The sequence below is a fragment of the Lates calcarifer genome, linkage group LG20 (genome assembly GCF_001640805.2).
Source record: "Lates calcarifer isolate ASB-BC8 linkage group LG20, TLL_Latcal_v3, whole genome shotgun sequence".
NCBI lineage: Eukaryota > Metazoa > Chordata > Actinopteri > Centropomidae > Lates > Lates calcarifer.
The window spans coordinates 6109354-6135060 of NC_066852.1; the positions used below are offsets into that span (position 1 = coordinate 6109354).

Here is a 25707-nt window from a genome sequence, read left to right on the forward strand (position 1 = left end):
ATAATTCACATACAGAAACCCATGGCAAGGAGGTACTGTAAATGTCTAACTATTATTTTCGTTATCAACATGTCTGACAGTTACGATGTTTAGTTAACAATCAGATGTTGAGTTAACAATCAGAAAACTGTGAAACTGAAGAATGAGAATCTGTTCCCAGTGAGTTTTTGTCAAAACAAAAAAAGCCAAATAAATGATTAATCAATTGATCAAAACTGTTGCAAATTAGTTTGCAGTTGATCAACTAATTTCAGTTTTAGATTACTGGTTGGTCTCTGGGTGCCTGCAGAAATAATGAGACTGTACAGTAGGGGTCAACGGGAGCTAATCCAGTCATGGTTTGATCATCACTTGAAGATAAGACAGTATCTTGTCTTTGACTGATGTTGAATCCTAATGTCCTAATGAGATTATTAACTTATATACAGTCTATGATATTAACGTAAAAAAGAAGTTGTCTGTAATTACTGCACAGCAATAGAAATGTAGCACAGTGACCAGACAATCCAGTCCACTGTTACCCATACTACAGCAATCAGCGTTGCAGTTGCGCACTTTACCCTGCTTGTGCTGCTTTCAAGTGCTCTCAGAGAGAATTCGGACGAGACGCACATGCATGAAATACAAAACAGACCACTCATACCTGCATCTTGTTGCTGCAACAAAAACTGGTAGTTTGAGGCTTCATCTCACATAATGCTCAATGGCTACTATCACATATTTTGTTGTTATTATTTCCGACCACAAACACTTAAATTAACGTATTTACAACTTCACAATATCTGAAGCAGAAACTTGGGAGGAGACGATAAAGGCAGCACGTCACCCCCCCCCCCTCCGACCCACCCCCACGTGAGCTCGCAGCATCACCACCTAGTTAACGGCAATGTGAGTTAACGGGAAAGTTTACTCTGTGAGTTCAGCTGTGTGTCGGGACGGGGATAGTTTTACCAGGCGTGTGTTTCCAGACTTCCAGAAGCAATGCCAGCCTTTGGTGGAGCCGTGCCATAAAGCAGAAGGTAAGAGACGAGGGGAGGGAAGCAGGGAGAAACAGGTGCGGCAGATAAACAGGCGTTTTAGGAGAGTGTTGAAGGCTACGCCCTCCTGAGCCATCTGTAGTTTTGATTGATAAAATTCTAATACTAAATAGGTATACGGTCACTAGGCTACTTTTTCATATAAACTTAATGACTGAAACAAGAGCACTATCACTCACATCAGGTTATTTCCATTTTTCGTGAAGAATTGTGGCCAGGACCCTTCAGTTGAAAAGACTCGGTGGATAATTTAAATATAAATCAGCAAAGAAATGTCTGTGGTAAGAGAAAACCTATGAGGTCAGTAAAACGAGTGAGAAATATAGCGAATAAGGGTGTGATAAAGATAAACTAATCTATAATCTAAGGAGAAGCTATTCTTCATTTTTGCATTTGGGACCCGTTGAACTTTAACTGGTTCAGGAGGCTGAAATGTAACAGAACAAACAGAAGGCGTTCTAGAATCTCCAGCATATACCTCAACAAACCTGTACAACTGGGAAAATGTCTCATGTGAATCACCTCTGGAATCTGTAAGCTTTACAACATTTGGTTAATGCTTGAAAAGCACATAGAGCCTGTTTAACAATGCTTTGCTCAGTTGTTTTGTTTGACAGCTGCATTTTCTGCCAAGTGTCCTGTGATTGAATGAAGAGATTAAAACTGGATTGCTAGTTTTAATTTGAGTATTTCTTAAGGAGAGTGTACTGGTGTGTGTTCCTGGTGGATTGATGTTATTCTGAGAGATCACACTGCTTGGTCTCCTGACATTTTCTGATAAGGGCTGAACTTCAGAGCTGACATTTAACTGACATAAAAGTGTCTCATTCATTTAGCAGATTGGCAGCAATGCATACAGTTCCACAGTCGCCCATCTCTTGTGTCCACCACAGTGCTGTCTGCCCACTGCTGTGTTAAGAGTTGGTGATGTGTGAGACAGGAGGCGTTGAATGCAGATACACCCCCACTGCAAGTCCATTATATTTGATTAAATACATGATATCACTTGTATCACTTTTCACATAAGCATCCCAAAAAACCCCACTATGCTCACTTTTTAAATTTCTGCCTTTTTTAAAGTCATGTATGCCTTTCTTATATGGCATACAGTGTACTCTGATGTTTCTCATATTTTATAAATATGTCACTTACATTTGTAGTGTTTAAGACTGGATCACAGTGAGAACAGGTCCATAACACATTAAACCAGACTGTATTTATGATAATTAAATAGAATAATAACAAAAGTAATAGACTGCAGATGTTTAAACAAATTAAGAGAGTCTTTCTTATACATTAATACGTATTTTGTCTGTTATAAGTAGATTTACATATAGGGCTGAAATGGCTAGTGATGTGATGGCAGCTATTCTGATTATTTTCTGAGTCATTTTTTGAGCTAAAATGCCAAACATTTGCTGGCACCAGCTTCTTAAATGTGAGAATTTTTCCTTTTTGAGTTTTGCACTGTTGACATTGTTGAACATGTTGTCCTGAAGCTTTTGGAAATTGTGGTGGGAATTTTTCACCTGAGCTGTCCAGGGTGTACCCGTCCTCTCGCCCAGTGTCGGCTGGGATTGGCTCCAGCCCCCTGCACCCCCTTAAGAATAAGCGGTATAGGGAATTTTCACTATTTTGTGTCATTTTATTGCAAAAAAACAGATAACTAACTAACTTATTATCAGTAGCTTTATCCTTAATGAAAATAATGGGTTGGTTGTTAGTTGGGTCAGTTGTTGTTTTCAGCATACAGTTTTGTCTTAGGACCGTCTTGTCTTTGTTGCATTTGTGCATTGGAGTTCATAAACTACATCCAGGCAGTCCACTGCAAATGCTCAATGACACTTATCCTGAAATGCAACCTCCTCAGCATGTATGTGATGCAACAAGTAAACCAACGCTGCAGCATTGTATGCAGGCACCGATATGCTCGCCAATTGCAGGTGCCACAGGACAAAGGGCTATAGTACACCTCACGTTTCTCTCACATTTCCCCTACAATCAATCAGTAAGACTGTATGGTCAATCAGACTCCCCTCTTGAAACTTTGTCATCTACTCGGTTTAGGGAAGTCAATACCTACGGATGGGTCTCCTTTACCCTGGGTGAATTAGATTACTGTACTCGTTTTGTTACTGAACATTGCTGCTTTAATGAGGGTCAAAATACTCTCCCATATACAGAGAAATGTAGTCCTGCGTCACAGCTGTCAGTCACAGTGTTGTTTCATTTTTGGACATTTTTTCTTTATACTGTATCTTGTATCTTTAGCAGTGTACATGCTGTAATGGATAGTATTTAGCAGTCTCTCTGTGAGTGTGTGTGTGTGAGTGATTGGGAGAGTTAGTGCCTGTGGGGGTCTGTTTTGTTTTCATTGACTCCCTGGTCTATTGTGTTCAGGCCTACCGGCTGCCTCTGCACATTTTGTTAACATTTTGTTGGTCCAAACTAGATTGTTGCTCTGAAGTCAAGCGGTCACGGTGAAGACTGAAAGGCGCCACTACATCTGCATCTGAAATGTTGAAAATGTTGAAAAGATGTTTGAAGGGGAAGTATTAGTTAGTGGCTTGTTGACTTTTCCATACTGTCATTTTGTGTTAATCTTTAGGTTGCTTCACCATGTGATGTCACCCAGTTAATGAACATTATAAGCAATATGTTAACTTAGACTGGGTAATGAGTAGAGGTTTTGTCCTTAATGCGTTAGTGTGTTAATGTGAAAAAACAAAAAACTCAATTTCTAAGATTAGAGATTGCACACAGGTCAAATCGTGTTTCTGCAAGTAAGAACGTAGGTAAGTACAATTTGGAGGTATTTGTACTAGGGTTGGGCAATTGGATGACTATATCAGCTCAACCTGTGCCAACTGCTAGACTGATGGTGGCTGGTTGGAAAACTTTAAAACTTTAAAAAACTGCACAGATTATTAAGTATTTCACAAAAAAGATTAGATTAAAGTCCAAAAAGAAATTATGTGTGGAAAAAGTTTTTTTTTCTTATTTCTTATCCCATCAATCATCTCACCCCCCTAGATTTATCTTATGACCTCGTGGAGGGTCCTGACCCCACAGTTAGGAACAACTGGACTAAACTGAATCACTGTATATAAAGTGGTTTAAACTACACATTGACCACCTATAACAGTAAAATTCTGCTAAAGTGTTGATGCATCATTATTAACAATTCAAAATCATAATAAATCAGTCACAGAGGACATTTTACTGCAGAACAAGTACTTCTACTTTTGATTCTTTGATTCTTTTAATGATGATACTTCTGTCACTGTACTAGATAGTAGTGCTAGTGCTTGAGAGTAACTCTTTCTGTTTTATATTGTTGTACTAGTACTTTTCCTTAAGTAAAGGATCAGAATATTTTTTGCACCACTGCATTTGATATAATCACGTCACTCCTCACAGCCAGCACGTTGTGTTTGTATATTCTAGTCTGATATTGCTGTTTCTGACAGCATCTTGAATATTGCATAACAGGTGTCCCTGTCTGGGTTCATACTGAAGTTGAGAATGCTGTTCCTTCTAAGGTGACAGGGCTGCCAGTGGCTGGGCATGGTGTCTCAGGTAATGGAAACCTCAGGAGCTGCTGTCTGTTGGCTGTCAGTCGTGTCTCTAACGACCCCTTTCTGTCCACCTCATCTCCGCCCCATGCAGCCTCTTTCTGTCCACCTGCCTCCCCCTTTACGCTGAACCTACCTGAGGCCCACACCTTCAGAAAAGGAAGTGAGTAATGTTTTTAGCAGAGGCAGAATGGCTCGAGGGGGAGAAATGAGAGATGAGAAGGGTTTAGTGATGTCAAATGGATTGTTTCCCTCAGAGTCAAACTGATTAGTGAAGAAGGGAGATGCTGAACCTTTGAGATCTCAGGGGGCCTCAGGATGTAATTCATGTTTAACCTGAACTCACCCTTGGATGTATGGAGTAGGGTTGGGTGAACACAATACAGACAATACAGTACTCTGCAAAAGGTTTAGGCACTAAGAAGAATGTGAGGATGCTTTCAAAAATATTTTCATGAATAGTTTTTATTTATCTATGAACTACATACAAAGTGCAGTAAACAGAAAATTAGCAGGTTGTGCTAAACATGTTGGAGAGCCTGCCATGGCTCTTCAGTAGATTCAGGCTGTCTCAGTATCTTCTGTCTCTTCATGTCATCTCAGACTGACTCCATGATGACCATCTTTTGCAGGATGTTCTAATTGACTCTGAAGATAGTTCTTTATGACTCTGGCTGAATGTCTGGGCTCATTGCCCTACTGCAGAATGAATATGGGACTGATCAGATGCCTCCCTAATGGTATTGATGATGGATAAGAATCTAAACATATTAAATGCCTAAAGCATTTGCACAGTACATTACCATGAGATGATATACATTTGTCAGAGATCTGAAGATTATTTTCTCAATTAGTCATTTGGTCTATTATGATACATGTGAAATGGAACCATTTAAGAAGCTGGATCCTGAGAATGTCTCCAAAAAAAAAAAAAAAAGTCATCAAAGCAGTCACTAATAATTTCAGTTCATGTAAATCTCTATCAAAGCCACAGTGTTATCATCAGAGTAGAAGCATTTGCAGTCTTCAGGAGTTATTTTCCCAATAATAAGATACTTTGTGGAATGGGATGCTTTCATTTCCTCTGATCATTTTATTCTGTGTGAGAATTTTAAATAATGGCAAGACCATAAACAGGCAATGTTCTTTCTTCCTGTCGCACACATTTTCCAGTTTTTGACATCACAGGACAGTGTGAACTCCTCATGTTTCTGCCTTTTGGAGAGTGTAGTGAATTATGTGACCAGAGGGCACAATTTTCCATGGAAAAGATATTGTATGACTACAATTACATTCACTTAGAGACTCTTTAGGATTATTGTAATAAAAGAACCAAAAATCCTGTACACTGTCAATCACATGTACTGACTGTATCAGCAATGTGTCAGACCTTCATCAGGTATAATTCTGTGTAAAACCTTTGTAGTTGTTACCTGTTAACTTCATTGCTGTTGTCTTTGAAATTTCACTTTATTGGACATAAATGGGTCAGACAACCAGAGCTGAACTGTGGTGACTGAAAGTAGATCACCATACATGAGGAGCTGAACAGCGTGGCAGCGTGCCCATCGTGCTGTAAACTAAACCTTGTGCTCAGCCAAGCTTGCACTGCTGCTGTCCAGATTGATGGTAATTTTGACCCAGTGGACACAGAGGGAACAGAGACTGTGCACGACTTGGCTTATCTTTCCCCACCGCTGCTTATACAGCACACAGACTTCTCAAAAACCAACTCATTCCTCTGGGGTACTGATTGAGCCAGTGTAGTTAATTCATACACTGAGTGACTTCACACAGTGCAGAGATATGCTGAAACTCTTTGAGAGACAGCTGCTGGTGATGAAGTCTGTCTGTAGGTCACAACTGGAAAAGTTTCAGATCTTGGTATTTAAATGTTAAGCTGTTATTTTCCAGTGGCCTTTGAAGAAATGCATAAAACTAAAACTGGAAATCATAGAAATCTTTTTAAAGTGGGCAAAGACAGAGTGCATCTGTTACAAATGTACCTCTGAATAAGTAAAATATTTTCACATCTACTTTTGTAGCCATCATTTACCTAACACTACTCAGTCTAACAACCAGTCTGGGTAGAGGAAACAATCAAAGGACACAGACAGAAGGTGTGAGGAGAATTTATAGGATTATAAAAAGTGCCAAAATGAACTTTGACTGGTCAGTTGCCCAAGAAATACAAGTATTACAGAGTTTTAGACATTAACTCTGATAATGTCTCTTCAGTGCCTGATCGTTTTTGACGATCCAATTTGTGTGTTTTACTACTTCCTTAATAAGTCGTGAAAACTGAAGCCAGGACTCTGGAGTCCTTTCTGGATCCAGTTGTTTAAGTTGTTACCGGATATGCAAACCTTCCTGACAGACTGTTGCTTCAGTCTGTCAAAATTTAAGTGCATTCTTACATTCAGTCTTGTATCCGGTGACTAACGTTACTAAACTTGTGTGCCTGTGAAATGTTTTAAACTTGTTTAAACATTTGCAGAGACCGTGCTCTGGAAAATATTATGTAATGGAAACAACTTTGTTTTGCATAATGCTTTTTCTTTAAGACCAAGATCTAGGGCAGGCATATGTAAAACTCAAAATGTTGTATTACTTCATTTGGAAAGACTGAACCAGTCATTTTAAATGTTTTGACACCAGAAAATAATTACACAAATTTAATAAGTGATTTATATTACTATTTAGTTTATCAGCAGTATAATAGAAAAAAAATCTATAGAATATTAGAAACCACACATTAGTTGAAGAAATTGTTTTTACCCTGGGATACATTCATTTAAATCAATATTTTTTTCTTTTAAACTGACAAACACCAAGTGAAGATCTGACCCAGTTCATCTCTGTGGACTCACTTAGTGTTCAGATGTGTTGACATATATACTGTATGTACATACTGTATGTTAGCACAAACCAGCAGTAAGTGAGAAAAAGTGGGAAATGTTGAATGAAACAGAGCCATGTTTGTTTTCAATGAAATCTCCACAAGATACCTTTAATGCCACATTTGTGGTTTGGCCCAGTCTTTATCTGTCTGTCTGTCTGTCTGCCTGCCCAGTGGATTATCTTACACTCTGATTCATCTGGTTCATTAACAGGCCTATAGCAGCAAGCCAAAGCCCTGTGTTACTTATTAAAGGGACGGATCCCTTTCCTTTCTTTACTTTAACTGCAAACAGAGAGACAGTCGAACAGAGACTGTCTAACTGCCTTGATTTGTGTGTAACTTGAACCAATGTCCTGTAATGGATGTATTTTATACTTTACTGCCCAAATCCGAGGCTGAATTATCTGTACGGAAGATGGTTTGGAGGTGCAATCCATGACCCAAAGGGAAAACAAATCTCTTGCATTATTCTCCTTTGTTGCAAATTCTGATTGGTCTTGCATGTATTTCCTAAGAAGTCTTTTATTCTGCACATCCAAACAGCAGTTCACTCTGAAGTGGTCTACTGGGGATTGAAATAACGGCTAAGGTTAAGGTCTGATTAGTCCTATCTGTCTCTGGAGTGGAACTAACAGAATTATTTAAAGCTGTAATAATCACTATTTTCATATTATCAGTGGATTGAATGATGAACCCTCAGAGAGTTAGGACCTGTGTTTTATTGTCTTTCAGCTCATTGTTTTGTTTTAGCCCACAACTTTACTGTTTTGGTTGACTGTCACCACTCTCATCCACCTTGTTTTCAACAGCAGCTGCTTTCAGTGGAAAAACTCTGATAAACCAACTGTACGCTACCAGTTCAGCACCAAATGGTAGACAGATAAAGTTAGTGGCTAGCTGGTCAATATAGTGGAGCATTTAGCGTCTGAAGAGCCAGATATTTCCCTCAGGAGTTAATGAAAGTAGAGCTAAAATGAGAGGGAATATTAGACTGTGGCCATAAACATGTCTCCAAATGAATGATAATGTTTCTCTATGTTTATTGGATGTATTGAGCAAATATTTGCTAACATGACCAGAGGTGTAGGCTTATGTATAGCATAATTTATAGCATTTGAAGCTAATGCATTGACGAATGACAGATTGATACGTGGGGATATATTGTCATAGATGACATCTCCTGGTAGCAGCCAGCAAGGCTGTGAATGCAAGCGAAGTCACTCATATATAAATGAAGTTTTTTGCTGCAGTAATGAAACACTGATGAGTGTGACCTTCTGCTCTTTTTAGCATGAGGTTTGCCGCATGACTGGGTGTTTAAGATTATGTCAGACACAGGTTTTGATTGGCTGGCTGTGAAACTGATACATGGTATGTTATTGGTTTACCTGTGCATACAGCTTACATCCTGGAAAGACGATCTTTGTCAATCTGCATACAGGTTAATGTTCAATGTACCTGGTCAATGCAGTTTTTTCCTTTTTGTGATGGATTGGTGATTGACGATGCGTGTGTGTGTGTTAACACAGATACCTTTCAGGTTCTCACATCTGAATGCACTGAAACTGGAACAAATTAATTAACTGACTTTATGATTCCTTTGGGAAAATTGATTGAAAGTGACAAACTATTCTTGGAAATTAAACACTGCGAGCAGTGCTTTTTGTCAAGTTTAAATAAGAGTATGTTCATCTCCTGTTAATGAATTGAATGCATTCAATGTTAGTGAATTATTCATCTCTGTCTCGTCACCTCAGTGCTCTGTCAAAAGGAGCGTCGGTCGTCTGACTGTACCCCACCATCAAGGTACAAGCAGGAAATATTAAACTGTTACAGGTGCTAACTCCCTTTTTTAGTTGCACTCCGATCAGTGTAAGATAACCTGAGGCAATCACTTATCGGTTGGTGCTGAGTGATAGTGGCCGTGTCAGAGGCAGTAAGGGGAGATGAGCTGTCACCGAGCTCGCTGTTCCTGTGCAAGAAGACCACAGACCTGTCAACACCTCTTGACCCCCTCCCACCAGGCATAAAAAAGGCTTGTAAGAGGAGAGTGTGAGATTTTTTTTTGCGCTTCATGTTGTTCACTACCCTCACCTTTTTACATTAATATGTACTTTACGGCTTTTGAAGCTTTCTAAGTTAGTGAACATCACTCTTTGAAAACAATCAAGAAGAGTTGACTTGAATCAGTGTCACTGTAGAGGAAAGCTCATTCCTCTATTTAGGTGAGGGTAGGGAGTGGCAGTAGTCTGCCAATTTATTGCCCTATTTACTCAATCTCTCAACTGGAAAGACTAAGAAGTACTCCCTTTATGTCCAGCTGATGAATCTACCAGACCTGAATGATGTTTACAGAGCTGCTTGTAGGTGACATGAAAGGAAAAGATACCCTGCTATATTTAGGTGAATGCATTAAATCAATAATGCATCCAGCTCTTCCAGCTCCTTGATTAGCTAGCACTCATATACTGTATTTCCCGCACTGGCTTTGCTGCATTCTGCAGATCATTCATCACTTACCACACAAATCTGCTTGCAAGTCAGTCTCCTGTAGCCTGGGTAGTAAAACTATGAACATGTCCTGTTTGTGTAGGTGGTATGTTGTAAGTGTATCTATGTGTATTGCATATTGTTGGCCATCATATAAGATGGCCTCTTTAAAATTGTTCTGCACACTATTGTTTTCCAAATATGAACATGGAGTTATTTTTGGTGAGCCTACCCCCCATCAGCCATTGGTGTAAGGTGGCCCTCTGTCTGAGGTCGTTGTAACCATAGCAGGCCTTGGAAAGTGAAATGTGATGCGGTGGGCCCTCTGGGCTGTGTTTCTGAATCACAACACCATAATGAGCTGGCAGAGCTCAGGCTGCATCAAAGATGCAGCACCCAAGTATCTGTTTCAACTCATGGTGCACAATAGTGCAGTGTCACCTGTGCAGGTGGAATGGAGGCGGCGAGCCCACGAGGAGTTAGAGCTGTACTCACATCCATACATCCTCAGATGAGCTCACACTGTAAACTACCTGCTACACTGTAACATGTCTGCTCCGCTGACATATCTGTGTTCTCCTTTAATCCACACATACATACATACAACACATACATCGATCACAACATGATCCTCATTTTTAAAGAATAAGATGATAATTCTCTGTAAATCTAATCATTAACACATGGTGTGTTCAGTTGACATGAACACTGTGTCTTGGCCGTGGTTAGTACTTAAGTGTTTTTCAGTTAAACACTGTATCATAGTATGAAATTATCTTAGAAAATGTTACTTTTGATAGGAAACCATGTCAGTGATGTCTTTGAAATCAGTAGAATGTGTGGTAACATTATGACTCAGTGATTAGTTATAATACCTGCAGTGGCCAATAAATAAGTTATGTTAGCACACACAAGGGTTACTCATGCAGCTTACCAGTGATGGCTGTCAAGTAGAACAGATTAATGTTAGCCTAAGGGATAATGACTGGTAAAATGAACGAAGGAGGTAATTAATGATACAACTGCTACAGATTTCTTGGTGCTCTTTGACTTTACTCTTCTCATGACGTCTCAGAAGGTTAAGGCCTAAAACTGACTTTCAACAAGCACTAACAGAGACGTTGATACAGCACTGCAGGCGGAAAGAACTGTCTGAGCCGTAAATTAGAGCTTAGTCATTCTTGCCACCAGGGTTCAGTGATTAGTGCCAGATAATGTTAACCACAGGACCTGCATGGCTTAACAACCTGGCTTTAGTTTCTCAGGGGTCCTTTTGATATGCTGTTAAGATGACTCAGTCGGGTCAGTTTACTTTTAACTTCTAATAACAAGTCTTTGTGCTGTTACCATCGCATTAGTCCCCTCAAGGCTGAGTTGTAACTCACTGTACCTGGGGATTGAGCAGTCCTCTTCATCATCGCCTGCAGCTGGTGCAGAATGCTGCAACAAAACTCTTAACTGGTACCAGAAAAGAGACAGCATTACACTGGTCCTAGCATCTCTACAGGGGCCACTTGACAAAGACAGGATCAAATTCAAGGTTGTTTTATTTGTTTTTAAAGCCAGGTTGGCACCCCTGTACATCTCAGAACTTCAGCTCTAGTCCGCGTAGATCCTCTAATCAGTTGTTTTTAACTGTTCCCCGATCGAGACGAGTGGGTAAGGGAGACCGTGCCTTGTAGTGGCAGCTCCAAACCTTTGGAATAGCTTTCTGTTTTCAATCAAACATTCCCTTTCCATTGACACTTTTAAGACAAAACTCAAGACATACATGTTTTCATTGGCCTCTGGTTGCTCTTAGTTGTCTTAGTGCTATAGTATTTTATATTTTATTTTTTCGTTGATCTTACAAGTTTCATTCTGTTTTCATTCCATTATTTGTGCCTTCACCACTGATGTCATTCTACTCGCTAAAATGTGTGCAGATTTTGGTTACAATGATAAAAAAAACAAACAACATGCATCCTGGCTGTGTGTGCAGGACATCCCTGAAACAGTATGAATGAGTGTGTACATTAGTCACCTGCTGGGTATTACTTAGGATTACCATACTTGAGGGGAAAGAGGGTTTTGGCAGGTGATAATAATGCACAGTTAAAGAACTGACAACTATACAGCAGCTTTAGTTTTAGTTTTACAGAATGAAGAGATGCTTTGAGTTGGAACTTTTTGAGCTGTTTATTTCACTTTTTCGCTCCTGTGTGCAGAGGTATTTTTCAGCCAGTGTGCTAATGTTTTAGGTGTATTTTTACCCAATAAGCTGAGGTGGTGCATTATTTAAAAATAGATCCTTTTAGGGTGGTGTCAGATCTCTCAGTTCTTGGAAAAGCCACCTTAAATGGGTCTTGTACACTTTTGAAAACATTTTTTGTAATAGTGTCTGAATCACATGATGTTCTGTAACACATTTTTGTATGTATTGCTTTTAAATGCTGTTTCATATTGCATTATGGAGCTGTTATGTTCAGTGATGAGCTAAATAACCTAAATGTTAACATCAACATGCTTGCGCTCTCAAAGTGACATTGCTAACATACTAATGTTTAACAGGTATAGTGTTTACTGTCTGTCTTAGTTTATTTTAGCGTGCTAATAATTGCTAATGAGAGCTAAATCCACAGTACAACTGAGACTGATGATAGTGTCATTAGTTTGCAGTTATTTGGACATGTATCGAACATGTTGAACTTTTGACCTGATGATGGTGCTTGATGAAAGCATCACCCTACAAGTAATCCTGAGCAGAACATTAACTGTGTACACTAAATATCAGTTCACTCAGGTCCTACTAATGTGAACTAGGGGATCATCAGAGTCAGTAAGATCAGGAAATCATGCCTTTCCATCCAATAGACATTGAGATATTTCAGTATGGACCAGAGTGGTCAACCAGCTGACAAACAATTTAAACTAATATGCTCTGCAAAGCTGTTGCACCCCGTTGTATCTCTTTATTTACAATAATGTGCCTCCCTCCATGTCTTTAGGAGAGCCTTTTGACCCAGCTGCTCCCCCAGTGACCACTGTGCTCCTCCTGTCTCGGGGATATCATGGGACCCCTCCCCGTTCACGTCTCCCCACCCCTCCTCCTCCTCTCCCTGCTCCTGCTGGTCCACCTGTGCACTTCCTTGAGGCCACAGGTTGTGGAGCGAGCATCTGGCCCTGAGCAGCCTCAGCCAATGGGCAACTCTACCGGGTCTGCGAAGCGGACGTGTTCGGGCATTGTGTTGTGTAGACCTGGTATCCTGCTGCCAGTGTGGGAACCGCTCAACCCTCCACAGGGGGAGCGGGCAGGGAGGGCTGTCATCTACTTCCTCAGTCTCATGTACATATTCCTGGGTGTGTCCATCATTGCAGACCGCTTCATGGCATCCATAGAAGTCATCACCTCTCAGGTATTATTGAACTTAATGCTGTGGTCCCATTCTACTCCTTAGATTGTTACTGACTCAAGAATCTGGAAATTCAATGCGCCATTATTTCACAGTGTTTGCTGTTCAGGAGGAGTTACAAAGTTAAGACTGACATTTTTAATCACATATCCAAGTAAACTACATCCTCCATATCCAGTCTTATTGGAGTATATTGATAATTAAATATTGGACAAAAACACCATGATCTCAAAAAGTTCTTGATAAAATAAAAATGCAAACAAACCAAGTATACAAGCACTGTAAGACCCCATATGAATATTACAGGAATGGTCCAGTGCATTCAGTAGAAAGGGTTTAAAATTCTGAAAGATTGGTCACACCCAGCACTCAGTCGTCTCTCTTCAGGTAAAAGACTCTGCAGTATTTAGACCAGACACTTCACTTTCTCAATAGCACCTGAAGCACTCAGCATCCTAAATGCTTCATTGGTTGTATAAGCAAGTACATGCACTTTAATGTAGCACTTTAAGGGCATGAGCCACGTTGCTGCACTGTAGGACAATCAATACAATAAACTGTATTTATTGTATTGATTGTCCTAGAGTGAAGTTGTCAGTCAAGGACAAATACATTAGTAAAGTTACACTGAGATAAGCCCACTGCAGTTTATAAAAAAAATGTAATTATGTAATATACATTTAAAAGTTCAGTCTTGATGTAAATTTATAAACCAGTATATTGAATCTTATCATAATGTGACATTGACATTGACTACTAGTAATGGATAATGTATGTACTTGAGTTCAGCATCACTGACATGTTCTTCAAATGTCTGTCTCTATAGGAGAAGGAGGTGACCATTACCAAACCAAATGGTGAAACTACAGTAACTACAGTGCGAATCTGGAATGAGACTGTGTCCAACCTGACACTCATGGCCCTGGGATCCTCTGCACCTGAGATCCTGCTTTCTGTTATTGAGGTACACAAGGCAGCTCAGATGCTTTTAACATGTACCATCACAGAACAATAGTTTTTGATGGTGAATGTGGTGTTCAAGCCCACGTGGTGTTTTGTGGTGTTAAACATAGCTGTACTTCTCAGAATGTCACCAAAAGCTATGACTTAGAGATGTGTGGGTTAAACTAATTAAATGAACAATTAAATAAATGAATTATCAAATAAGAGGAAACTGTGGGCTTCACAAACCTGCAAATTGTACTTGTATTTGCATGTTTATTTTAGCCTGAAACAGATAAACTCTATCTTTTTTGTCCTTTGACAGGTGTGTGGGCACAACTTTGATGCAGGGGAGCTCGGCCCAGGCACCATAGTGGGCAGTGCCGCCTTCAATATGTTTGTGATAATTGGCCTGTGTGTGTCCGTGATCCCTGATGGAGAGTCTCGAAAGATCAAACACCTGCGTGTGTTTTTTATTACGGCTTTCTGGAGTATTTTTGCCTACGTTTGGCTCTACCTCATACTGGCTGTCATCTCACCTGGGATTGTAGAGGTGTGTCTCTGATGACTGTATATGTTTAGTTGTATTCTGTAATACATCAAGTGTGTAAATCATGTTATACTCATACAACCTGTATTACCAGGTGTGGGAGGCCGTAGTGACGCTGCTTTACTTTCCGGTGTGTGTGATCTTGGCTTGGATCGCCGACCGCCGCCTGCTCTTCTACAAATACATGCACAAGCGTTACCGTGCGGACAAGCGGCATGGCATTGTGGTGGAAATGGAAGGTGACCTTGCGCCCAAAGGCATTGACTTGATCATGGATGGAAAGTTGTCCGATGGCGGTGCGCGTCCTGAAAACTCCTCCAGTGTGACCGTCTCTGTGCAGACAGGCAGTGAACTAGACCAGAACAAAGATGAGGTAAAACACACATTGCAAGACTGAAGATTGAGTGATATGAAATCATTACATTTTTTTCCTTTGATGTAAGGTTTGATGTCTATTTTCTTTTAGTAATTAGAGCCCTTTACATTAATAAATGATTGTTTTTTCATTTGGGCAGTTTTTCTTTTGAAAAGGAAAGAATACTTCTGTAGAATAAAAAAAAAAAAAAAAACATGAGGAAAAGTAGAAAGCTTCAAGCAGGGAAACATCCTCTTTCCTGTTGGGACCACTGGTGGTTCTAATGTTTTTATAACTTTGAAGGTACTTAATGGGAATTTAAGGGGGATATCAAGTTTCCTAAGGTTAGTAGGATTCAATCCCAGCAGGAATCTGAATGGCAGTAGTGCAGACAGCAGGAGTCTTAACAGCAGGACGTTTATCAGTAGGAGACTGAGCAGTAAGAGCTCCCAAAGTTTTTTCTTGATAAAGCATGCACGCATCAATCTGCAAAGTTTTGTCCCAAGAAACACCAGTACTTTTTCACTTTAAACTTTTTGTTCTCAATTCTGCTGTGAACTCCCACCAAACCCTCTGCAGAACCCTACTGCATACTCTACCACTAATGTCTTGTTTGTTGAAAAGATTTCTACACAGCATTTGATAACAAGTACATCTCTGTGTATACAGTGTGTTACTTCACAACCAGTGTCCTCTCTTGGATAGGTGGTCCGCATCCTTAAAGACCTGAAGGAGAAACATCCAGACAAAGACCTGGACCAGCTGATTGAGATGGCCAACTACTCTGCCCTGGTCCATCAGAAGAAGAGCCGCGCTTTCTACCGCGTCCAGGCGACACGCATGATGATCGGTGCCGGTAACATATTAAAGAAACATGCTGCTGAGCACTCACGCCGCTCAGGAGGCCAGGAGACTGACAAGGCCACATGCTCACACATTTGTTTCGAAAGTGCCCAGTACCAGTGCACCGAGAACTGTGGCTCTCTGAGCCTTGGGGTGATCCTTGATGGGGGCACAGGTCAGAACACTTTCTATGTGGACTACTGTACAGAAAATGGCTCTGCCAATGCTGGGGCAGACTATGAATTCACTGAGGGAACCCTGGTGTTTAAGCCAGGGGAGACCCGCAAAGAGATCAAGGTAAGCAAGTAGCTTAGCTGACACAGAGGGATTTTGTCTATGTAACAAAATTTACTGCTGTTATATTTCACTTCCTGTGGTTCTCTCTACTGTCAACTGTCAAAACATGAAAGAATGCCTAATATACACCAAATGACATTTGATATTAATGGGATAGCAGATTCAGTCATTTTGAAAGCTGTGTTGAAGCGAGTTTCAAGAATCTACATTGACACTGTTATGGTTCTCTGCATCCATGAGGAGAGTGACTGTACCATACTTTGCACTCTCCAGGTTGGTATCTTGGATGATGACATCTTTGAGGAGGATGAGCATTTCTTTGTGCGTCTTCAAAAACTGAGGTTAGAAGAAGGTGGAGATGAGGGGACAGGAACTCCACCCAAGGGTAGACTAGTGGAGCCGCTGATTGCCACCATCACTATCTTGGATGATGACCATGCTGGTATCTTCACCTTTGGTCAGCGGGTGCTGCGGGTGAGTGAGAGCACAGGCACGCTGACAGTGACAGTGGTGAGGAACTCAGGCTCCAGGGGCACTGTTGCTGTGCCATATCATACAGAGGATGGCAGTGCCAAGGCCGGAGTGGACTACGAGGAGACCAGAGGCGAGCTGGAATTCACCAATGAACAGACCAGGTGAGGCAATGACTGGCAGAAACAGTAAGAATGTAGGAGCCACAGAGTCTGATGGATGATGTGTGAAAGTCGATCTGTTCTTTTTCAGGAAGGAGACAGTGGCAGACTGTGTCTCCCCTGTTCCTTACCATACAATAAAATCCTCAAACTGGGCTTCATCATTATCAAGAGCCCTCAAGCAAATGTGTTTCTAAAAGTCAAGGCTTGAAAAGACTAAAACAACTGTGTGTTAGTCCATCTTTCATTACTTTCAGACCTTCAAAGCCTGTATTTAGTACTCAACCCCAAGCCCTTTGTTCCTACCAAAGACATAAATCTTTTAAAATGGGCCACAGATATGTATTTTCATTTTCATTTTTAGCCACAGATTTGGTGTGCTAGTGATGTTAATGTGGAATCAACTGAAACTAAAGTGCAGTCAATGTGTTATAATGATGGTAATTAAGAGACATGCAGTGTAGCTTATTTTTGTGTTGTTAATGATTTTAAAACAGCTGTCCCAGGTCTCCCTTACACACAGACATTGTCAACCATTATCAACTCTACCTACCTCCACTGCCAGCTTTAATGTGGGCCAACAATGTCCCCACCCCCCATTCCACCTTCGAACCTTTTGTACAGAACAGCTACATTCACGCAGCATTCCTTCCTTAAACAAGCTGTATTAAAGGAGCTAGAATTAGGATCAGTTTATCGTTGGTTTTGGTCCTTTTGAAGGTTGATAACAAGAGAAATATAAAATATGATGAAACTTATCCTTTAATATAGAGAAGATTTTGAAAGTAGATGAAAATCTGAATTAAACTGTAACTGCAGTGTATGTACTGTAGGCCTTCAGAACAGACATTTTTCTACACTTTCTCACCCTATGGTAAAAGCTAAATAACTGACAAAACTGAAACATGGTATGATGGTTTCTAAATCACTATAAACACATAGACAATAATCAGAAAGACTGCTGTCCTCTCTGTCAAACCAGTAGTTCTGAAACACAGCACCCAAAGTGCTTACATATATACTCTACTGTGGCTCATTAGTGCTTCTAGGAAAAGGGCACCTGAACCTCACTGAAAGATTACTACCTGGAGTGGAGGAGGTCCTTTTAGACAGTATTACCTGACGACTTGACACCCAAAGATAATCCCATCTCCGATCAGGTGTGGGAACCTCCAGTCACCCCATGTAAGCTGACAGATCCTTTTCCCATTAAATTTTCAGGTTATATAAGCTGTGTTTGCACGTGGACTAATTGTACACTTAGTGAAAGACCATGTTATGTAACATGGCCCATCAATACATGCTACACAGCAGAGTATAAGAATTTGTAAATCATAGATAATGGGGAAATGTAGGGATGGCTTGATTTATTATTTATTTTTTTCCTCTGCAATCATCATGTAGTGTTTATCTGAATTCTCAGCAGGCCATGAAAGTATTCCACAAATTTACTACACAGACGCTGATTAAGCAGAGTATCCAGGCTGTGTTACAAGTCATTTAGCACTATTTCTTTGGCAAACTGAAGAGCAAGAGCACACTATGTTTAGACCTGAATTATTTAGGTCACTTGTGATTAATTATTTAGGTCACTTCAATTTGTGATGTGATTTAGATGGTGCAGGAAATGTTTAAGATGTGGAGGTCTTGTATTTTTATCCACCTTATGGTTCATTGAATTTAATAGTACTTAATTCCTTTGTTATAGAGATAAAAATGTGTTTGTGTGTGTGTGTGTGTGTGTGTGTGTGTGTGTGTGTGTGTGTGTGTGGTGCGTGTGCATCTACTTGCACTTGCTTGCGTATCTACAGTCAGACCTTACAAGTGCGCATTGTAAATGTGGAAGAATATGAGAAGCAGGAAAACTTCTTCATTGTGCTCGAGGACCCCAAATGGCTGAAGCGAGGACTCTCTGGTGAGTGTGTAAGCATTGTAAATTTTATCATTGATATCTGAGTGACTTGTGTTTTCTTAATTCTGGCAATAAAGTAATGCAGTATGAAATGATAGTTAAAGATAGTCTTTCTCATTTACATTCACTTAAAAAGATACACAGCAAGTAGATGGCAGCAATAACCAAGATCAAGTATCAAAACAATAACAACAGCAGTACAGGCGGCTGAATGCTGGGCACCTGCGTCAGAGCCAGTAACCGAAGATTATACGCTGCCATTCACTGCTGTCTCTGTTTCACTGTAGCACAGACACTGTAGCCAATTATGAATTTAGTATCCTTTAGTTGGCTGTTCCCTGTAACCTCAATGTGTCAATAGGATGATGCAGAAATCGGATATGTGCTTCTTAGTGGAGGCCAAAAGAATCAATTACATCAGTTTGTAATCAACATTAGTTTATTTCATTAGGTAAAAGTGAAAATGGAAGCTAACAGTGTGGACATGCTCTGCGTGCCAACCTCAGTGTACAGTGTGTTTTTGCATTTTGTATTTTAGATTCCTTCAAGCCTGTCTAATGAGTCAAGTCCTGGAAGTAGTATTATTGTAGGGTATTGAATCATTGTCTGTCTGTCTTCACAGCATTGCTGCTAAACCAAGGTAAGCTTAGTGTTAAAGGTGCAATGTGCAGCATTTTTAAATTAAATTAAAAAGTTAAGGTGTGGAAACACCCATAAAAACCCCATTGCTTCTTTGAGATGAGTGGGTCTCTTTCCCATTTCCTTCCTGTTGCAAAAAGGGTTTGTCTGCTTGACATTGGCAGAAGCTTGCTACCTACTGTTTTGTGCTGTAATGTCAGCATATTATTACTTTTACTGTCTTGTGGAAGACTGCAAATCTTTATTGGTTAATTGTGCTAGTTGAGGGTTTGGGCAGTTACTGCATGTCACCCTGGATGTCACAGCATGGGAGAAAAATAATGCATGAGAGCAGGGCCAGCTGTCAGCATTGGGGGCAAAGACTTGGTCTATGCTGGGCCCAATGTGGATAGTAGGTGCCATTACCTGGGGTATGGCGGAGGGTGTAGGCTAGGCTCTCTGCAGACGTCTGGGCACCCACCAATTTAGTTATGTCTTTGCGGATTTATTTGTGTAGGGTCCACCGACTGAGAAGACATAAACGAGCCAACCAAGCGGGCCAATCACAATTGTTGTGGTTGCGGTCTGTGTTGACATGACACGTAGTTACATTTATTGGGAGGTGCACACCAGGCCACAATATAGGCTACAGTGTAGGTACAGAGTAGCTGCATATCATCAATTCAATGCATTAGTATCAACTGACCTTAAGGCTGCCTCATGGGGCAGGGCCAGTAGTAGACCGTGGCTTGCTGGCTGGGGGTAAGGCCACAGGGGACTGGGGACCACCACTAGGGGCAAGATGTGCCACCACTCATTAATTTAGTTTGATGGCAGCATCAAATCCACGGGAGACGTGTAGTTGTTCTGGGGGAAGGCCAGCACCACCACTCGGACAGAAATGGCCACCACCCCTCAGTAGTCCTTCTACCTCAGCTGGTGGCTACTGCTGCTTCTCAGTGCTGATAATCACATCATCATTTATTAGGGAGCAAAAATTACAACCAATAACATGCATACAGATTTCTTAACATCCCTGCTGCCCATGACTGGGGATTGATTCTAAAAAACAGTGCCTGGGATATTCAACTCCACCCCATCAACCTGTTTTAGCAAGAAGTACATTAAGTTATGGATTCTACACACAGCACCTTTGAACATTTTGTGCTTTGAAAGTGTGTGCAGAGTGTGGAATGTTTTTTTCATCTTTATGCTTCAGGTTTGGGCCTGTACCCTTGGCTGAGGTTAAGGACGTGTGTGTGTGTGTTGTAAATGAGACGATAAATTACAGACAGGATAATTAAATGTCTTCACTCTCCTGACAGGAAACCCCACCCCTGAGGAGGAAGAGGCCAGGAGGATCTCTGAGATGGGTAAACCCATTCTCGGGGAGCACAGCAAGCTGGAGGTCATCATAGAGGAGTCCTGTGAGTTCAAGGTATGTGAGTGACTTACAAAATTCATTAAACCACCAGTCTTTGTACTTTGTACAAATAAATCCTTGATTACAAGGAACAGACATGTACAGTTTATTTGTTAATATTATTTATATATTTTGTTAGAAGATGAGTTTTTTCATTGGTTAATAATAATAATGAGTGAACATGCAGCTTAAAGGATTACAAGTGGGTGAGAGGAGTAGTTTCTTAATTTGAGAGGTATTTTCTTTAAATTGCTTTCACAAAAAAGCACCACAGACGTTTGGGTTGTTGCAGTGTGGAAAAGTTGTATGAGTATGTGTTTTTTTTTGTTCATTATCCACCTGGTGCCCTCTCACACAACAGACTCCCAATGGAGTACTAGACCAGGTACAGTTACTGCCAGCATGTTATGTGTTTATGGGATTGACCTTTCACCTCTTATTTCCTCATTAAATTGTCATCATACCTATGTGATCACAAAAACATTCACCTCTACCTTTTTTCAATTCTCAACTTTGCTCATGTATTACATGCATTTTGATTTGAGATACACTGAGGCAATGTGTGTGTGTGTCAGTGTGTGCTGTGTGAACGTGTTAGGATCAGTTCATTCTAAATTTCATTCAAATTCTGCAGCAGAACAGTGAAGCCAGTGGTTTTGTGGGTATAAATATGTGCCATGCTCATATCTGCCATATTTGTTGTGGATATTACACTGGACCAGGCCGTGGAAAATGCTTACAATAATTCAGTTCTTCAAGTTTGAAGAACAAATTCAGTGTTTGAGGGTGAAGTGACAGAAATATGAACCCATATGGTCTGTGTACATCCATGAGAGTTACAATTACATCTGCCTATTTACTGACCTGTTTAACATGTTCTAACAGAACACTGTGGACAAACTCCTGAAGGACACAAATCTGGCTGCAGTGATTGGCACTCATTCGTGGAGAGAGCAGTTCATTGAAGCAGTGACAGTCAGTGCAGGTCAGTGATTATTATAGATTTGTTTCTTTGTGTAAGACTTCTGTGTTCTTTTTGCAGAATATTTCAGATATCAGATTAAATGATTTGATATTGGTTATCCTGTTAAGGACAGTGGCTAAGGATGACACACAGTACATCTGTTTCAGTTTGTTAACGTGGAACATACTGTAACTCAGACTGTGAACAGGATTCATTTTCACAATATGGCTAATGTTACTGACAGTGAATAGACAAAGTATTTTTTTATTTTGCTGCTAGCTGTGTTAGCCTGGCATTCAGTATGTGCATTCCAATTTAAATGAATAGTTCATCATTTCGGCATAAAAAAAATGTAAAAATGACAATTTGGGGGTTCATTGCAGTGAGAGAGAGTGGTATTGATCCTCTCATTTAACTCATTGCCAAAAAGTGAACAAGCATATTTCTAAAAACTGTTGAGCCATTATGAAAATGGTTATCCACATCAGATTAAGATTAGTAACTGAAAAACAGCATTGTTAAAATGGGACAGCCTGCCCCAGGTGTATCATCATCTTTGCATAATCCTCGACCTGTCAGTCACTTGCTAGGTTAGCCTATTAGCATAAAGACCACACCCCATTTCAAAACAAGTTCAAGATGTAGAGTGAGAAGACAGGAACTGAGAACTGAGAGTGATAGTTTAAGGAAATATAAAAGCAATGAATCTACTCAATAAAACAGCTGATTATATGACTGCACCTGCTTAAAATATTCTTGTTTCTTGTTTGCAGCTTAATTATGACACTATAAGCTGATTGCCCCAAAATATCAATGCATCATTTGTGTTGGATGGCATGCCTTTTGTTGTTTAGTTCGATTTATCCTCACCATGTCTTCTGTAAACAGGTGATGGAGATGAAGAAGAGGGACAGGAGCAGCGAACGCCGAACTGCTTCGACTATTTCATGCACATATTGTGCATTTTTTGGAAGGTTCTGTTTGCTTGTGTCCCGCCAACGGAGTATTGGAATGGCTGGGCATGCTTCATAGTGTCAATCTCTGTCATTGGTATCTTAACAGCCATTATTGGAGACCTAGCCTCCCATTTTGGCTGCACTGTAGGCCTGAGAGATGCTGTCACTGCAGTGGTCTTTGTAGCACTGGGAACTTCACTTCCTGGTGAGTGATTCTATCAGTGAGACCACAGTGCACACACAGTACACTTAATGTAAGTTTTAGCCAGGCAGATAGGCACTGAAACTCCACTAATTCTCATTTATTTTTCCAGATACCTTTGCCAGTAAAGTGGCTGCCACTCAGGATCAGTATGCTGATGCAAGTGTGGGAAATGTGACAGGAAGCAATGCCGTTAATGTGTTTCTGGGCATTGGTGTAGCCTGGTCTGTGGCTGCTGTATATTGGAAAGTCAAAGGTAAGGTCTTCCGTGTGGACCCTGGCTCGCTGGCCTTCTCCGTCACACTCTTTACCATTTTTGCCCTGTTCGCTATGGGAGTGTTGATGCTACGCCGGAGGCCGTCCATAGGCGGTGAACTGGGAGGCCCTCGGATCCCCAAAGTCCTCACATCACTGCTTTTCTTTGGACTCTGGTTTCTCTACATCCTCTTCTCCAGCTTGGAGGCCTATTGCCATATACAAGGCTTCTGAGAGAGCACAGCTTTGGAGAGTAAGGACTGCTAAATCACAAATACACACATGACCAGGTCATTGACCTGGCCAGTACTATTACAATAACCACTGAAAAGACCTGTCACCACTTGACAACTGCTGCCATGGTTCATCAAAATGTATTCACACTACAGACTTGCACATGCATCACATCCACCCCAGGACAGTTCCGGTCAGTAAAATTGATTGTGACTGAATTACTCATTTTCACATTAGTGGACTAAATAACATGCAGTGACTATTTGTGATAAAGGAGAGCAAATAGTCAGCATGCACTCTGTGAAGTCACTGGATTTTGCTTGGCACTGGTTGTGCTCGATGGATCATAATCTGGATTTCAATGTTGGTCTTGTTTCTTCTCTCACTTACAGAGGCTGGATCTATAGATTAGACACTCAAACCTAGTAAGTAAATAAGAAAAGTAATGACAGCTTCTTTTACAGGGATGAGCCAATGTTAAGTGATAATACATGACAAGCTGCTCTGATATATGAAAATCATGCTTGAACACAGTGGAGTCTGATATTTTTGTGTATCAGGACACCTCTGAGTGTATCGTCAGGTTTACATGCCCATTTGTCACAGTCAAAAAATGGCTGTGTTCAAACTGTCATCAAGTTTGTTGTTTGTAAACATGAACCTGAGCATGATTAACCCATAAGTAAGTCTGTTTGACCAGTTACAGTTAATTGGTAACATAACTGTTGCTAGGGCTACCTCCAGTTTTTGTGCAACTTATTTAGAACAATGTTGATGGGAACTATTTGAGTTGTCCTGTTGTACGATTTTGAATGGAGCCCTGCCAGCCAATCTGAAACAAATATCTTCTGTAGCCATGGTATGAAAAACTGAGCACAGTTTGGTTACACTCAACAGTTAGATGATATAGATAAGATGTTGTGAAATATCTCTAACTGCTAAATTGTGTTTCTGTGTTGAATTATGTGACTCAAGGCATGTTTAGTGTAATGTGCTGCACCTATCTCACTGTGATTATTGATAATAGTAATGATCAGAAATGCACTACATGGACCCAGTATTGAAAATGTATAATTGAAGAAGAATTACACAATGAATTTCTAATAAGCTGTGGAATGAAAAAAAATGTACCCAGTATCTGCCATTTAGTGTGACTGTTTGAAAGTGATGATTCATTCACCCCTGAAGTCTTATCTGTTTATTTATCAATGGCGTCATTTAATGTCTTTATAATTTAATATATTTGAGCTGATATGAACGAAAATATATTGTAATTTATTGTAAGTTGTCAATTATATTGAAATTTTAACCAAGTGTGTCTGCACTGGATCCATCACCCACCCTGGCTGTACTATATTACTTCTTCATTTGTGCACAAGAGGACAATATTTTTCAGAGGGAATGTGGCATCTGGGGAACACTGATTATAAATACATATAATATTATGTTTTAAATTCTGTGATCCATGTTAAACAGTATCCTTGTGTTAGATTTGCAAATGCAAAAAGCAGGCAGATAGCATCAATATTGTTAAAAGAGAAAAGAGGTACTTTTAGAGGGTTTTAACCCTAACCCTGAAAAAAAGGCAGAACTGAAAAACATGACCTTAAAACAAACATCTGAGATACAATGTGGAGGAGAACCACAACACCTGTCATGCAGGTAAGGTATAAAAGCAGTTATAATCACCACCTGAGATACCAGTCCACTTTACATGGCATTTAAGCAGGATAAGATGATGGTGGTATCCAGAACCGTGCTATAATCCAAAATAAATAGAGCTCGGAATTCCCTTGTGTCAATGGCTAAAACAAATCAGTCCTTACTTTGAGCAGAGCTGGACGTTGTGCTAAAATGGGCCATTAAATCGTGAAAAACACAAGGAAAATAGTGAATCAGTAAACTGTAAACTTGGATAAAATAATTCTTCCTTGAATGTCTGATTGGGGAATTTATGAATTTCAAAGTAACGCAAGAGGGGAAAAAAGACAATTCGGCATGCAGGTAAACATCAGACCAGCTTATGTAAATCCTTTCATGGAAATTTGGTATTAACGCAATGAGTCAAGTAAAAGTAGGGCTGTTAAGGTTAGTGCTTGTATGAGAGACACATGGGTTTGTTGTACGT

At 40.3% G+C, this 25707-nt stretch overlaps 1 protein-coding gene across 1 annotated transcript; it reads left to right on the forward strand.

Annotated features, from left to right (window-relative positions):
- The first annotated feature begins 849 nt into the window (after positions 1-849).
- On the forward strand, positions 850-24901 carry slc8a2a (solute carrier family 8 member 2a). Its single transcript, XM_051078531.1, has 13 exons — positions 850-1019; positions 12992-13399; positions 14223-14360; positions 14664-14891; positions 14983-15261; positions 15949-16383; positions 16657-17018; positions 18827-18930; positions 19550-19567; positions 20871-20983; positions 21854-21953; positions 22821-23093; positions 23203-24901. Exons 2-13 carry the CDS (start codon positions 13055-13057, stop codon positions 23577-23579), a joined length of 2772 nt encoding a protein of 923 aa, XP_050934488.1. The 5' UTR covers positions 850-1019; positions 12992-13054; the 3' UTR covers positions 23580-24901.
- The last annotated feature ends 806 nt before the right edge of the window (positions 24902-25707 follow it).